The following is a 17,045-nucleotide window of genomic DNA, read 5'->3' on the forward strand; positions in this document are numbered from 1 at the left end:
TTAATGATTAGGGTTTAGGCGGGTTTAGATTAGGTCTTTTATGTATCCTTATTTATACGAGGTTTGACGTCACTATTTATCAATAAAGCATTTTGTTATATAGCACATGAAAAAATATACATAGTTGATTAGGTTTGGTAGTGATTGATGGTACATATGTCGTGGAAAAAAATAAAAAAAAATTAAATATCATCTAAATTCATATATCTCCACTTTCTTGATTAAGATTTTTACAAAATAAAAAAACAACTATTTATATTTATAATCTATATATTTATTAAGTTAATTAAATTAGAAAAAAAATGTTACTTTAGACAAACTCTAACCACAATACTAAAATAAACACTAAAATGGTGTAACTTTTATATTAATATGCAGTTATAAATCCAAATGCACACTAAAGATAACACCAAAAAATTTAATTTTCATATTTAATAATATTTATATTGTTGGGTTTATTAAATGAAATTTATATTGCTGGGATTACTGCATTTCACTTTTTCTTCATTGAAAGGATAAAAAACAAAGATTTGAGGATACAACCATTGAATCTTTATGGGTTTATTGCACTTCTTCTTTTCTTCTTCAAGACTTGCACTTCCCATCAGAGGCAATAAAAGTAAAAGAAAGAAAAAATCCTACCACACCATCGAATCTTGTTGCAGAATTCGAAATCGGTGGGTTTACTATTTTCCATTTTTCTTCTCTACGTTTACATCAAAATATAGGGTGTCGTGTCGCAAGGCGAAAAGGAGCCCACTAATTTGCCGGGTTAGTGTATGTTCATTGACCCTGGCCTTGATCATAAAAGAAACTCAGGCCTGTTTCTTCGAGCCCATGAAATAGGAAATCGTTAATAGAGCCCAATATTTATAGACCCTAAAATCAGTTCTAGTCTATACCAGCGTCGCTCTCTGCTAAAGCTAATATCAACTGTTCGCCGGAGATTCGCCAATTGAACCTCGCCGTCGCCTGTTTACGTTACCGAAGCTAACAGAACAAAAGCGAGCAAAATGAGGAAGAAGGTTGACGAACGTATTAGAACCCTAATTGAAAATGGAGTCAAAACGAGACACCGTTCAATGTTCGTCATCATCGGCGACAAGTCCCGCGACCAGGCCAGTCCACTCTCTGGAACAAAATCACAAACTTTTGTTTATACCTAGATGAATATTTATATGCTGTTTATAGAGTATTGATTTTATCTATTAATATGTGTGGTGGTTTGTGTTGTGAGCAGATTGTGAACCTCCACTACATGCTTAGCAAATCAGTTGTTAAGTCAAGACCTAATGTTCTATGGTGTTACAGGGATAAACTTGAACTTAGCAGGTGCTTCCTTTCACCTTGTTTTTTCTTTCCTTACTTTTTAGTTCTATCCATTGTTGTAGGCTTTGATTTTGGATTTCAAGCAAGTTACTTTCAATTTCAATTTTGATTTTTTTAAATGCCAAAACATGCTTAGAATTTCGTGCTAATTTCATGGTCATTGACTATGTTTGACAGTCATAAGAAAAAACGGGCCAAGCAGGTGAAGAAGCTTATGCATAGAGGACTTCTAGATCCTGAGAAGGTTGATCCCTTCTCACTTTTCCTAGAAACTGCAGGGATCACTTATTGCCAGTACAAGGATTCTGAGAGGATTCTTGGAAATACATTCGGCATGTGTATACTTCAGGTAGATTACAGTTGCCATTCACTTTAAATGAAGTTCCATGGTATCTTCTACCAGTCTGTACTCAAATTCCCCCCTTTTCTTTAGGATTTTGAGGCGTTGACTCCAAATCTTCTAGCAAGAACCATAGAAACAGTGGAAGGTGGTGGATTGGTTATTCTGTTGCTTCGTTCTTTGTCTTCGCTCACTAGTCTCTACACCATGGTCATGGTATGATCCACAATTCCTTACGCCAGTTGCTTTTAGCAAAACTTATCATGTTCATGTTGTGATTCGGAATTATCTTTTACAACTATTTGCAGGATGTTCATGAGAGATTCCGTACAGAATCTCATTCTTTAGCAACTGGACGCTTCAATGAACGTTTCCTCCTTTCACTTGCATCATGTCAATCATGTATAGTTATGGATGATGAGTTAAATATCTTACCAATCTCATCTCATATGAAGTCAGTCACAGAAGTTCCAGTAGAAGAGGTAAACTTCTAATCTCTCAAACATTATAATTTATCTTAACACAACTTTCTAAAACTTTTTTTTCCCTTCTTAATCAAAGGACTCTGAAGGGCTCTCAGAAGCAGAACGTGATTTAAAAGATCTAAAAGAGCAATTAAAAGACGACTTTCCTGTTGGCCCATTGATTAAAAGTTGCTGCACATTGGACCAGGTATTGACTTTTTATTTTATTGATACAGGTTTACCAGTTTCATAATATGTCAAATTTATATAAATTTACTCAGGGAAAAGCTGTGATTACTTTTCTTGATGCAATTTTGGACAAAACACTTCGTAGCACTGTGGCTTTACTTGCTGGTAGAGGGCGTGGAAAGTCAGCTGCACTTGGTCTTGCAATTGCTGGAGCTGTTGCTGCAGGGTATCTGACTCTCTTTTGACTTTTGTTGACTTCATGAATCTAATTAACACATGATTTTTCAGGTATTCAAATATATTTGTGACTGCTCCTAGCCCAGAAAACCTCAAAACTTTGTTTGAATTTGTATCAACGGGGTTCCGTCTGCTTGAGTACAAGGTAAAACTTGTTTCCATTTCATATTGTATACCTTTTTTTTGTATAAATATGATTATATATTAACTTTATGGACATGTTTTATAGGAGCATTTGGATTATGATATCGTGAAAAGCTCAAATCCAGAGTTTAAAAAAGCGACCATCAGAATAAATATCTACAAACAACACAGACAGACAATTCAGTATATACAGCCACATGAACATGGAAAACTGTCACAAGTTGAACTGTTGGTGGTTGATGAAGCTGCAGCTATTCCACTGCCACTTGTCAAGTCCTTATTGGGTCCTTATCTTGTTTTCCTTTCCTCCACTGTTAATGGATATGAAGGTACAGGGCGATCTCTATCATTAAAGCTACTTCAACAACTTGAAGAACAAAGTCGCACATCTTCAAAAAGCAAAGAAGCTGTTCCTTCTGGTATAATAATAATAATAATAATATTCCATCAAGAACATCTAATTTAGTTTTCTTCAAGAAAATGATTTGATTTATTTCAATGGAATGCAGGCCGGCTTTTTAAGAAGATTGATTTGAGTGAAGCTATTAGATATGCAAATGGTGATCCAATCGAATCATGGCTTAACAATTTACTCTGTTTGGATATTGCAAATTCTATTCCTAGTATCAACAGGTTGCCTCCTCCTAGTGAGTGTGATCTTTATTATGTTAATCGGGATACCCTTTTTTCATATCATAAAGACAGCGAGCTATTTCTTCAGGTATTTGTTATTTTATTGATTATTGTTTTTAGTTTATTTATTCATGTATATAGTATTGGTGTTTATTTATCGTTCTTACACTATTCAGAGAATGATGGCCTTATATGTTGCTTCTCACTACAAAAACTCTCCAAATGATCTCCAATTATTGGCTGATGCGCCAGCTCATCACTTGTTCGTCTTACTTGGTACACTTTTTGTTTATGATATTATATTTCATAGTTTATTATTGTTATAAATGTAAGTATATAGCTATTATAGGTAAAAAAAAAATAAAGTACATTGCCTATATTTATTTATGTATGCAGGTCCTGTTAACGAGTCAAGAAATCAGCTCCCAGATATACTTTGTGTCATCCAGGTTTGCTATCTTTGTTTATTTTTTGTTTTTTTAAATATTGATATGGTTGATTATTAAATTAAATTGTTGTACAGGTGTGTCTTGAAGGAAAAATTTCACAGGCTTCTGCAATGAGAAGTTTAAGTGCTGGACATCAACCTTCTGGAGACCAAATTCCATGGAAGTTCTGTGAACAATTCCAAGACAAAGAATTCCCAACTCTTTCTGGTGCTAGAATCGTCCGCATCGCAACACATCCAAATGCAATGAAGGTGTGTGTTTTATGTACATATCATAATATTTTTTTCCAATATCTGTCACTGATCACAATATTAAATGATTCTTGTCTTATCTGTTACTTACAGCTTGGATATGGTTCAGCTGCCATAGAATTGCTATCAAGGTACTTACTTTTAATCAACATGTTCATATTTTGGTATTTCCATATATACCCCTTTAGTTTGATCACATAGTAAATTCTTATAATAGGTACTTTGAAGGTCAATTCACTTCCATCTCTGAAGAAGAAGATGATGTCCAAAACAAACCAGAGTCTTCACATCTCAGAATCACTGAAGCTGCTGAGAAAGTAAGATAGATCTTTTTGCTTAATTGGAATTTTGGATAAAACTTTTTTCTGAAATTTGTAACTGACAGGTGTCATTGCTTGAAGAAAATATAAAGCCAAGATCCGACCTACCTCCCCTACTTGTACATCTGCGTGAAAGAAAGCCTGAAAAGCTTCATTACTTGGGTGTCTCATTTGGGCTTACTCTCGACTTGTTTCGATTCTGGAGAAAACATAAATTTGCTCCATTTTACATTTGTGAAGTTCCAGTTAAGTTTGTTAATTAATCTTTTTTAAATTTGTTTTTTTTAATATTTGTTTCTTACATATTCAATCATCTTTTCATAATACAGAATGCTGTGACTGGTGAACACACATGTATGGTTCTGAAACTGCTGGCAAATGATGAAATTGAAGTTAAAAAATCAGATGATGAATGGGGATTCTTTGGTGATTATTATAGAGCTTTTAAGGCAGCATTTGCTAGGCTTTTATGTTCTCCAAGATTTAACACAATGGAATACAAGCTTGCAATGAGGTACATACACACTATAATACAATACATCTTCCATATTGAATTTCAATGATATATATATAATACTACTAAATAAATACTTTTCCTTTTGTATGTAGTATCTTGGATCCAAAACTCAGCTTCCCGGATGCAGACACTTCATCAACAACAATTTCACATGGGATATATGATGACATCATCAAATCTCAAGTCAGTATGAAAAGACTAGAATCTTATGTCAACCACCTTGCTGATCATCATCTCGTAAGAATCCTGATTTTTTTTTAAACTTTACATCTTTTTATTCATCTTTCTGCATTATTTAAAATATATGTTATTTTATTAATTTACAGATTTCAGACCTGAAACTGCCTCTTGCATACCTATACTTCCAGGAGAAGTTTCCTGTTACATTATCATATGCACAAGCTTCTGTGTTACTATGCATGGGATTACAGAACCAAGATGCTTCATATACCGAGGTTTTTTTTTTCTTTCTCATTAGTTAACTTAATCTTTTATTTCATTCTATATACATACTTAAAAAGTGTAGTGTAGTGTAGTGTTTATTTATTTCTTTTTATTTGTAACAGGGAGTGATGAAGTTGGAAAGACAACAAGTATTGTCATTATTCATGAAAGTGATGAAAAAGTTTCAGAAATATTTGAATTCAGTATCTTTAAAACAGTTCAGTGCCACTCTTCCACCAGTCAAAGAAGTAAGTCATGAAAAACTTTTTTTAATTTTGCCCTAAACCCTAAAAACTCACCCTCATTTAATTCGGTTCCATCCAGGTTGTGTTGAAGCCACATTTGATTTCTGTGGATGAGGATCTTGATGAAGCTGCAAAGAAAGTGAAGGTTTGTTTGTTTTTTTTTGTTCATGTGGGTATATATTATGATTGAATTTTGTGTATATATAGGATGAGATGAAAGCAAAGAGTGAAGGGTTATTGAACCCGGAGTTTCTTCAGAGGTATGCGATTGCTGATAAGGATGCAGATTTTGAAAGTGCTTTGCCAAGTGGTGGAAAGATAGCATCAGGTACTGTGATTAGTGTTAAGTCTTCTAGTAATAGTAAAACCAAGCCAGAAAAACAACATGGGACACCAAAAGATAGCAACAAGAGTAACAAAAAAAGAAGCAATGGAGGACGTTCTTCCAATTCCAAATCATCAAAAAAGAAAAGATCATCATCACCATAGATAGTAGTTACTCATTATTATGGGTCTATTTTGTCTACCCCTCAGTTTTGCAAACCATGGTTAGGGTTGAGAGATTATTGGCGATATTAGATGAAATTTTGTATGTGAAATTACAATTATTTAAGGGTAACCACCGCATAATTTACTTACTTAAAGACTAAATGTAGTTAAAGCTGGAATTGGACTTGATTTGAATTACAAAATCTGGTAATATGAATGAGTAAAAAGCTGGAATTGGGTCCCGTTAGATAATGATGACTTTGAAGAAAAGAAATATTAAAGCTTTAAGAATCTATCAAGAATCTGCTCATCTACACCTACTTTGTTCATATTAACATCTTGTATCTTATTTAAACTTTATAAAAAAATATATATCTAAAAAATATAAATCCTACTATGCTCATCATCAGCAGAATGGTGTGGTATGTACCTGGTTTGAACCATTATCATAGGTGGTTGCTATTTTTCAACCATTTCTCAATATTTTATCGTGAATGTGTATGTGTAATTTTTGTTTTCAAGATTGTTGCAACAATCACATGAATAAATAGTTGTATTGCTTTATGTAAAATTCTACTGTTTCGACTATTAAAATATGAAATGAGATCCCGTTACAATTTATAAAAACAAATCATAAGACTACCAAAAAAAAAACTTGAACTTAGGGAAAGGGTTGTCACACTCGTAAGCCAGCAAGCCACCTAATTATGCAATTTAAAGAAGCTAGTTATGTGATGTATTCAAATTTCTAACAAATGGCTTTTAAAACTGCTTTACTACCTGCCATATTGAAGTTCATAGGCAAAAGCAAAAGATTTACAACAGGCAAACCGGTAAAATTTTGAAAAACACACAAACATTATGAAATAAGTTCTTCAATAGATTAACAAAATGGATGTGTTGTAAGTCATCAAACGAATCTGAGATAAAAATTCAAGAAATTATCTGCAATAAAACACGAACCGGCTTGAATGGAATCTCAACAAGTTGGCTTGATTGAAAAGATTACAATGAAAGAAAAAGGGACTATAAATAGGAAATCAAACTATGATATCTTGGTAAGATAAAAACACTAAACTAGCTTTATAACGAATAAAGAAACGTAAATTAAAAACCAAATAGTCCAAAAAATTGAATAGACGTTATTTATTTATTTACTAGGTATGAGACCTATGTATTACATGAGTTTATTTAAAAGAAAAATTAAATATAAAATTCTAAACATTTTAGAAGTTTGAATTTATAAGAAAAGTAAAAAAAATATTGAATTATAAAAATTAAATTATTTTTTTTCTTTTAAATTTAAAAAAACAATTTAGATAAATAAATAAAGAAAATTAATGAATCTTTAATTTAGTAATTTTGAAATTAGAAGGAAAGTTGATTAATGAAATTAATATGTATTTATTATTGCATTTAAATATTATCTTAAATTTAGTAAAATGAAAAAAACCATAAAATGACATGTGGAATAAAAATTAATTTCAAATAACCACAAAATTACATGTGGCAAAATAAATAAGAATGTGAAATGTGACAATAAGATCTTTATTTATTAGGAAGTATTTGTATTTTTTAATTTTAATATATATCTTTAATCAAGTACCAGTTTACTATGTTAATATTTTAATAGGTTCAAAAAAAAAAACTATTAATATGTATTTTTTCTCTTAAGTTTTTTACATATATAATACTAAATTATCATATATATTTTTCTTAATAGTTCTTTATAAATTTTAGTTTACAACTAAACAATTTACTTTATTTCTTTTATATAGCTGAGTAATAGTCGAGTTAAATATTTTTAAAAATATTTTGGCTTTTAAAAATCGAATTGCAAAAACAATCTATCAGAATTGTAATTTGTTTTGTTCAGATCGGATTTGAATTTAGTATTTGACTATTTGCATCTATGTTTTGAAAATTGAAATAAAAAAATATTATCTATAAGGTTTGAATTTTAATAAGTATATTAATTAGCTTGCAACAAACTTATATTAGGATTAAATCGTTGCTTCCATTTTATTTACGAGATGGTGGATGATACAGTAGAACGATTTATGTAGTTTGCCTAAAGAAATATATATACGTTAACATAACCAATTAACCATAGCGAATGCTTAAAACATAATAAAATTAAAACAAAATAATAAAAAATTACAAGAGGGTTGTGCATAGGGCCATTGGCTCATTGTCCTACCCATGATAACATAATGAAATTAAAAGAAATTAATAAAATATTACAAGAAGCCTATGCATAGGCCCATTGACCAACCCATCCTATAATATTTGATAGAAATAGAAACCCATAAAATCTCAAAAATCAAATTAAACAATTTTATGGATGTAGCTCCTTTTGTTTCCTATAATTTTTCTTTTGATGATGTAAGTACAAAATATATGCAACCAAAAGTATAAAAAAATTCCATTTGGCCGTGTCAAGGAAAAAAAAGTTCGGAAAATAAGAGTTCGTTCCATGTATCTTGAAGTCCAGGCAAACACCAGTGTATACAATCTGCATAGCTACTGGGGTTGGCTATTTGTTCTGGTGTCAAAGGGTTCCATTGTTTCTTGTAGATTGATGTGTGAGCATCTTTTCGGTAAAGTGAGAGTTGGGTGATGTTCAAAAATGTTATAGGAAACTTTGATTCTCTAAAAACATCTCCAATTATTTTCATTATGTTTTTCTTGCAATCTGATCCCCAATAGTTTGGATCCGCAATCATTTTTGTGTGATTGTAACATCTTCCATTTGGATTGCCTCCCCATTCAATGCTCCTACACATAAAACCACAAAAACGAGTACTAAGAAAGTAAATTTTTACACCAATTTTCTCCAAAAGTTAAAAATGTATTAGATCATTTATATTTCAAAAAAGCCTACACGTCTATTTTGGAAAAGAGAAATAACTAACATTTGATGAGTTGGAGACATTCCGGTGAAAAAGACTCTTGTTTTGTTAGGATCCATATTCTCCTTTACCCATCTCATCATACTTTTCATCATCATTCTATAAGCATCCTCCGTTGACACTTCTACTATCTGTTTCACTTCATCATTAAATGATCCATGCCTGTATTTTCATCTTGTTATATTAGTCAAAACAAAAAATTAGCTGGAAGTCTAAGAAAAGTTGAAGAAATAAGAAGTTACAAAATTTTGAAATCGGCATCTGTCATCCACCATAGGTAAGTATTGAAAACTATTATATCAACCCCTTTCCAATGTTTTCCATGCTTGTTCATAGAACCTTTTCTTACAATTCTATCAGAAATACGATGTATGACAGCATCATCAGCATTTGACTCAAGTAAAAAAGGAGCCCAATAGAATTCAATTGTCGCGTTGTAATCCTACAATATACAACAAATTAATAATCATCATTAGCCAATAATACAATTTAGTGACTTACTTAACTTGTAATTAATATATTTATTGCTTTTGTTAATACTCGATTTCAGTGATTGTTATTTTGGTGATCAAGTCTACAACTTGTATTAATAAGAAGGCTAGCTTGTGTATAATGAAATTAAATGATGTAATTGGTTTTATCTTAAACCTTTACCTTGGCAGTGAAAACAGTCAGAGAACCGAAAGTTTCCATGGATTTAGCATTATCAGGGATGAGTGAATGTAGAAGACACACCATTGATACATATTGGCCTCTGTTTAAGGAATCTCCAACAAACATCATTCTCTTGTTTCTTAATGTTTCCAGCATTAGTGATGCATTGAAGCTGTCATTAATTATCGACATAAGCAAAGATCAATTCACGTTTTTTGTCATTCAATTTAACATTTGTGCTAAAAGATATTACCATGCATGTCGATGAAATGATATGAAATATCTCGCTGTGTGCTATATACAAACATATTACAACTGATATATAATTTGAAAAATGTTGTCATCAAAAGTACACGTAAGAATCGTACTTTAGAGTTCAGATTAGAATTTATGAAAGAGATGCAAATAAATGAGTTTCTGATTACTTGAAAAATCCATGTTTGTAATTGGTTTTGTGGTTGCTTAAACTTGTGTGTGTGCGTGTGTGTGACACACACCTAGAATATATATGTAATTTTATGAAGTTGAAAATATCATATATTAATTATTAATAATGAGCTTATGCACCAAATTGTTGAAATGATTTAATAAGAAAATGATGTACTAAGCTTTGTAGGTAATAAGTAAACCTCAAGTTTTTAAATTGGAAGTGTTGCGTTATATTTGCATAAGTCACACAATTATGTTCCTAGTAACTATGTTGGATAGTAAAGACAATACCTAAAGGATGGAAAAAGTGGAGGTGATATTCAAAACAATCTATGAAGAATTGCAGCATTTTGACACAAAAATAATGTCTATACTTAAATGGTGTGGTATTGGAGATGCAAATAGGATGGAAAAAGTGGAGCGAGAAGAAGGAAGAGAGGGTTGAGCATGTTCGCGTACCCACAATAGACACGAGCACCACTCCATGTGACTAACGGTAACGAAACGTTCGGAGAATTTAACGACAATGTTGATTGTTGACATAAGAATTTGAGATTAGTTTTTCAATGTGAAGCTTCATCTTTTATCAAGATACTAAATTTTGTGTAGTTTTTTATGCAACACTATTTATCTTGTAAAATAACATCAAATTTAATTTTTATGTAATACTTCTCAAGTAGTTGAGTGTGTGTTTTATGTCATATGGTGGCATATTTTGAGATTTTCAAATCCGTTCCTGCTCGGAATTATAATAAAATGGTCACGGTTTGGAATTATAAATACAAAACTATTTTAAAATTATAATAAAATAGTTTTTTATTTTACCAATAAAATAACATAAGGTTCTAAATTATGTTAGACGTGACAACTTGGTCAAACATTAAGCTTTAACGAGTAATGACGTCCGTGCCAATTATATATATATATATATATATATATATATATATATATATATATATATATCACATAATTATAGAATTATATCAAATATATCAAGTTTTTAGAAGTGTTATATCAACACCTAATATAAAAAAGCTAACAAAAATCAATTGTTCTACGCCCGATCGATCAGAAAAAACAAACAAAAAAATAACGAGTTGTGATTTTGCTTATGGACTACAATTTATTCACGGACTGACCATATAACCCTATGATATTTGAGGTTTGAAAAAACAAATCAAAATTTTTATACAAGTGTTTAGTGTATAAGGTTATACAGTAAATACTTGTACAAATGTAGATAGTTGAAATCGCCAATGGACAGGGAAAATCACAGATAACCACATGCTATTTGTGTTTTTATCATGCTAAAATGGCAAAGTTCAATTTTTCTTATTGTTTTATGCTTCTGATAAAATCACACATCTAATCTCAAAATTGCGGTCCGAATAATAAAATCTCAAACCCTGAATGTTCATATGCGATGGATCGGTTTTTATTATTTTTGGTCATTTTTTGAAAAAAAAATTAAGTACTTACGATAAACTTGTCCTTGTTTCCCAAATTTAACTGACTGCAAAACAATTAACAATCCAAAAACAGGAAGTCAAATCTGCATGAGTTGGTGGAACCCATGATCTAACTCTAACTATATTTTTAGAATTAAATATTGTTTATTTAATTATATTTAAATGAGTTGGTGGAACCCATGATCTAACTCTAACTAAATTATTAAAATTTAAATATTTACATACATGTTCCTCGATCAAAAATTAAGAATTATATTAATCATATTTTGGTTTCAAAACCGTTTTTTTGTAACCCTTATGATACAATTGCAGTTTATCGGCAAAAACGAATTAATTGAATGCGGTAACAACTAGATCAATACGTTATTGCTGCAAAAGTTGCTCCCCTCAAAATTTACTATAAATGTGTGGGGACCTAGCTATTATAAGATTTATCGACACTAGTACCAAATATATAAAAAGAAATCTTTTACATCTATATTTGAACCACTTATGTCAGTTAAAACTTAAAACTATCTTTATATGTAAATACGTCCTATTTTTTGTAATAATCATAAAGAATAAAATTATTTTTCCGTAAATTTTTTACTTTGAAGCAAATTACATGTAAATGCATTAATATTAAGTTATTAACATATATAACAAACATGTAATTGATAATTTAAATATATAATTTTACTGATTTTAATATTCTAAATACACGTAAAAAACATTATTTAAATAATTAGCGTTCAAATTAAATAACAATTTTCATTGAAAAGATAAAAAAAAAATTACCTCGGGAGAGAACAAGCATGAGGTTGCCATCTCCAAAACTGGTAATCCCGGTCCGGCCGGCCATGCTCCTGGCATGTGAGCTGCGGCTGTATGTACGGACACTCCGATTCTTTATACAACGGATGGTTCACCGGATCCCACACCCACCTGCCGCTAAATACATCGCACCCCTTCTCCTCTTCCCCGACTGAAAACGGCAGCTTCGTGTCATGAATCTGATGCTTCTCTAATTATATATCGCCGGAAAAGTTTCAATTTCAAATCGCATTTTTAGTTTTCCGGTGAGTTCGAAAAGGAAAGATAACGTACCAGTAGCAGCAGAAGGCGGTGGTGGGTTGGGGTTGATATGGTCGAGATGAAGGTGGTGTTGTTGTCCGATGATACAACGGAGGTCTTCACCGTAGAGGAAGATGGCAAAGATGATGAAGGCTAAGAAAGTGAATAAAAAATATGGCGATATTGGAGGTTTTCTGATGAGAAGAGAGGTGGGAGATGAAAAAGACCTTAGAGGTTCCGGCTTCATTCTCTTTATCTTCGATTTTGGATTATGCTTCGACGAATGGGTCCATGTTTTTATGATGAATTGATGATATAGAAACTTTGACTTTATTATAAAGTTGCAAAAACGATGATGCTTTATGTTTAACATTTGTCAGTTGTTTACTAAATAATAAATATAAATAAATTACTCAAGAGTCAAAGATATATACAACCCATTAACAACGGTACAAAAAAGTAGTGTTCTATTTTTTAAATAAATTTTAACTAAATTGTAGAAAACTAGAAATGGTCTATGCTCCGTTTCACTTCTATTTTTCTAACAATTTGGTCATTAAGTACCGGGTTTATTACGATTTTGGTCCATATAATTAATTAGGTTTAAGACCCTTATATTATACAAGTTGATTAAAAAATTAAATATTAAAATTTAAATAATAACTATTTTTTTAAATAAATTTTTTGAAAAAATAAATGAACAAACATATTAATTGCAATTTACTATCATATTTATTACATTTAATACTTTACATATATAAATAAAAGTATCATTTGAATTTTTAATTTTAAAATTTGAAAAAACACATAAATTGACATGTGGATATTATTTATTTAAAAAATATCAAAAAATGATAAATGTCAAAATTAATGAGAGATTGACATTTGACAAAATTAATCTTCATATATTATAGTAGATGTGAAATGAAAATATTATTTTTTATATTTTTTCTTTTAGTGATAAAAATTAGAAAAAATAAAAAATAACCACACCCGTAAACCCCAACCGGATGTTATAACCCCAACCGGATGTCATTTTGAGGGACAAAATGGTTATAAAATTAATTGAGTTAATATTAATAAGCCACAACATTGTAACCATAATCCCCACCGCACCCCTCTGAAATGTCATAACCACAACAAATGTCATATTTGAGGGAGTAAATTGTTATAAAATTAATTGTATTGATATTAAACCACAACATTTTATCGGTTTTTTAAAAACTAACTTTTCATCTTAAAGTTGTAGATTAACTAATTTTATGTTTTAAAAAAATAACCAACTTATGTTTTTTGTATAGTACTTGCTATATCAAGTTGAACACGTCATCATTTTTTTTTTTTTTTAAATTTTACACCTTTGACTAAGATTTTAAATTTTTATATAAATTTGGTTTAATTTAAAATTTTGTTACAAATTCCTCACATTTTTTTTATTTTGAAAAAATTTATTTTTTAATGTATATGAGGCAATGCAAAAATTAGAAAAACAGTTAACAAAATATTGTAACTTTTTTTAAAAATTTAAATTCTAGATCAAAAAGTGTACAAATTTAAAAGAATAATGACCTATTCAACCTCACAGATAGGTAACCATACACTTTGTTATTTTTTTAAAACATAAAATTGGTTACTTTACAATTTTAACATATTTTCTGAAAAGCTTGTTTCTAAAAAAATCTGATAACCCTTTTATAAACCGTAGGACTATTTTACATAATTTATAAGTCTTTTAAAAAGCAAATATTGGTCAACTAAAAACTTTTCCTTGAATTTAAACTATTTAATGAATTAAACATCTTGGTATTAACATCTTAATTAAATATTAATTACTCATCAGAGATTGTCTATCACGTGAAAAATCAATGATGAATTTCAGTATATTAAAAAGTTCTTTGGTAATTCTTTTACTAAATAAGTAAATATATAAGATTTAATAATTATTAAAATTAACGTCTTTTTTTTTTCTAAGATTTAACACATAATATTTTGGACTTCAATTATTTCGACTCAACTTTTAAAACAACATAAACGTTATAATAGATCTTAGCATGTTACTCAACCTATATGATAAAGTTATTTTTTCATCTCTAAAAATAAACTGTCTTGATCTTTATAACGAGTCCATTGTTAATGACGAATTTACTGGATGATGACTTAAATTTCTGTATGATTTAAAGTACCCAAAATTTATTAGGTCGAATAGCTAAGATTTAAATGGTGTGCCATTAATGTTAAGGAAAAACGTCATTTTGGGAAAGATAGGGTCCACTCTTGAAAGAAAATTGATAAGGGTTGTTGTCGAGGATGTGCACAACACAAGCAATTACAAAATCAAACAAAACATTGGTAGCTGTCCACGATTTTTGAGTTAAATTTCCAAAGTAGTCACGAATATAAACATATCATAGACAAAATTACATAAATGGTGTTTGCGGACTTCAAAACAATTCTTATAAAAGATTGTTGATATGGATGATCTTTATGTTTTTATTTAGTTGCAATCACTGGACCTACAGGTAACTGTAGTTTATTTTATTAATTAATATAATAAAAATTAAAAAATTAAAAATAAACTAACCCATTAAATTATTGTTGTGCATGGCAAAGAAAGGACGAGCTTGGATGGAAAAAGAAAAAAAAATAGCTAAGAAAGTGTGACTAGGGTGACAAATATTAAGAACTCTCTAAATTATACTATATATTAAATACAAATGAATAGTAAAGTTTTTACATTTAGATTTTTGCCACAAATATTTTTAATATTCATATATTTAGTCCCTATAATTTTGTAATTTATAGAAAAGGTCCATGTTTGATGTTTTTTTTTACAAAATCAGTCTCTATGTTTAACATTTTCATATATTGACAGATTTGGCTCCTAATACTTTGTAACATCCCGAAAATCATAAGGAAAAATTTTCGTTTTAAAGTATTAATTCATATAATATTCCGTTTCCAAATCGTTCAATGTGAAAAATAGTAATTAAACATCAGAGTAAAATTTCAATTAATCAAATGCAAAATAAACTATGGGGGATGTTGTGCAGTCACGCCGGATCCTTTCCTTCCGAACTGGAAGTACCCGAAACCATAACATAAACTGTAAACACAAAGCTTAGTGAGTTCCTCAAAGTATCACATACCAAAACATACAACTAGGCTAAACCATGGGGTATATTTCAACCCAAATATCAAATATGGGCCCTTTCTCTGGAGCCTCGCTTTGGGGTATATAAAACGCAAATAATAAAACATAGGCCCCCGCCCTGGAGCCTCGCCCTGCGGTTTATTTCAACCCGATCATGCCAACACATATAAATCACATAACAACAATTATTCCATACAAGAGTCACAAATACAGCTAGCATATAACAAATCTTGGTGGGCTAGCATTGGTGCCTTCGACCTACAGATACAGTGAGAAAACTCACCTCTCGGTCTGAACAAATAACTGAATAGGTCCTGGCTCCGAATATTAGCTCTACCCGTCACATATTCATCAAATAGCGACCAACCTAAAATATAACTAAAAATACTCAAAATATCCTTAGGTTAAACTTAGTCAAAGTCAAAAGTCCAAAAATCAAAGTTGGTCAACATGGCTTTGAATGCCCAACATTCCCACCTTGTACGCTTGGCGTACACGAGCTTGACCAAAAACGTGATGGCTGACTATGAATGCCCATCGTTTCTGGGGAATGCCCAACGTACGCGACTGAGTTCCTTTATATTGTTAAGAGCTTAATCATTGAGCTCTTTTGCCCATAATCCAGATTTAGTCTTAGAATAACAACCTTAACCATAAAGTTTCCAACAATATGGTCTAGTATGGCCATTAAGTGCCCAAACACCAAAAACCCTAACTACTTAACCCATTAAGACCTTGTAACTCATTCATGGGAGGAAACTAATAATCAAAATCACATTTTTATGGTTCCTAATAACTCCATAATGGATAAATTTTCCAACTTTATCCATTAGAATGGTTCAAACGACCAAGATCTAGCCTTTAAGTCTCAAAGGGACCAAAAGTTCATCTTTTTCAACTTAATCCATTAACTCCAAGTCTCCAACCTTTAGGACTAAATCAATATGATGTTTAGATGGATAAAGTTTCCAACTTTATCCATAACACGATCACAAACTTTCAAGATCTAAAACTCATAATACCCAAAACTAGCTAGATCTAACAAATACATCATCAAAATTCAAGCTTTATACCTCTAGAGGAAAGATCAAGGTGATCAAAGTCTGGATCTACAAGTTCCAAGCTAACCAACACTTCTCCAGTGAGCTCCTTCCTCTTCAATGTGCACCAAGAACACTCCAAATCACTCAAAAGGCTCAAGAATACTCAAAGGAAGGTTAGGGTTTCGAGATTACAAGTTGAGGGGGATGGAGGCTGAATATGGGGAGGGTTCCAAGAGGTAATGATACTTAAATAGGGTCCAAAGGCTCAAAATTAGGGTTTGGG

The 17,045-nt window shown here is 30.8% G+C and overlaps 2 protein-coding genes across 3 annotated transcripts; one reads left to right on the plus strand and one right to left on the minus strand.

Moving 5' to 3' along the window:
- Positions 1-884: 884 nt before the first annotated feature.
- Positions 885-6,200, plus strand: LOC111919687 (RNA cytidine acetyltransferase 1). Its single transcript, XM_023915265.3, has 22 exons — positions 885-1,118; positions 1,241-1,332; positions 1,507-1,678; positions 1,763-1,885; positions 1,978-2,151; positions 2,231-2,341; positions 2,415-2,548; positions 2,611-2,704; positions 2,789-3,122; positions 3,213-3,424; positions 3,513-3,612; positions 3,733-3,785; positions 3,860-4,036; positions 4,130-4,167; positions 4,254-4,353; positions 4,422-4,601; positions 4,686-4,870; positions 4,966-5,110; positions 5,200-5,328; positions 5,440-5,565; positions 5,642-5,707; positions 5,770-6,200. The coding sequence occupies exons 1-22, from the start codon at positions 1,014-1,016 to the stop codon at positions 6,049-6,051; spliced, it is 3,132 nt and encodes a 1,043-aa protein (XP_023771033.1). The 5' UTR covers positions 885-1,013; the 3' UTR covers positions 6,052-6,200.
- Positions 6,201-8,161: 1,961 nt separating this feature from the next.
- LOC111919688 (protein trichome birefringence-like 33) lies at positions 8,162-12,851 on the minus strand. Of its 2 annotated transcripts, none has more exons than XM_023915267.3 (6): positions 12,602-12,851; positions 12,293-12,479; positions 9,618-9,789; positions 9,206-9,405; positions 8,967-9,125; positions 8,162-8,829 (listed from the first exon to the last, which is right to left on the minus strand). In XM_023915267.3, the coding sequence occupies exons 1-6, from the start codon at positions 12,813-12,815 to the stop codon at positions 8,490-8,492; spliced, it is 1,272 nt and encodes a 423-aa protein (XP_023771035.1). In that variant the 5' UTR covers positions 12,816-12,851; the 3' UTR covers positions 8,162-8,489. The 2 variants fall into 2 exon arrangements, with proteins under 2 accessions (XP_023771035.1, XP_023771034.1); XM_023915266.3 differs by having other exon boundaries at positions 12,293-12,518; positions 12,602-12,850.
- Positions 12,852-17,045: the final 4,194 nt, after the last annotated feature.

The sequence above is a fragment of the Lactuca sativa genome, chromosome 8 (genome assembly GCF_002870075.4).
Source record: "Lactuca sativa cultivar Salinas chromosome 8, Lsat_Salinas_v11, whole genome shotgun sequence".
NCBI lineage: Eukaryota > Viridiplantae > Streptophyta > Magnoliopsida > Asterales > Asteraceae > Lactuca > Lactuca sativa.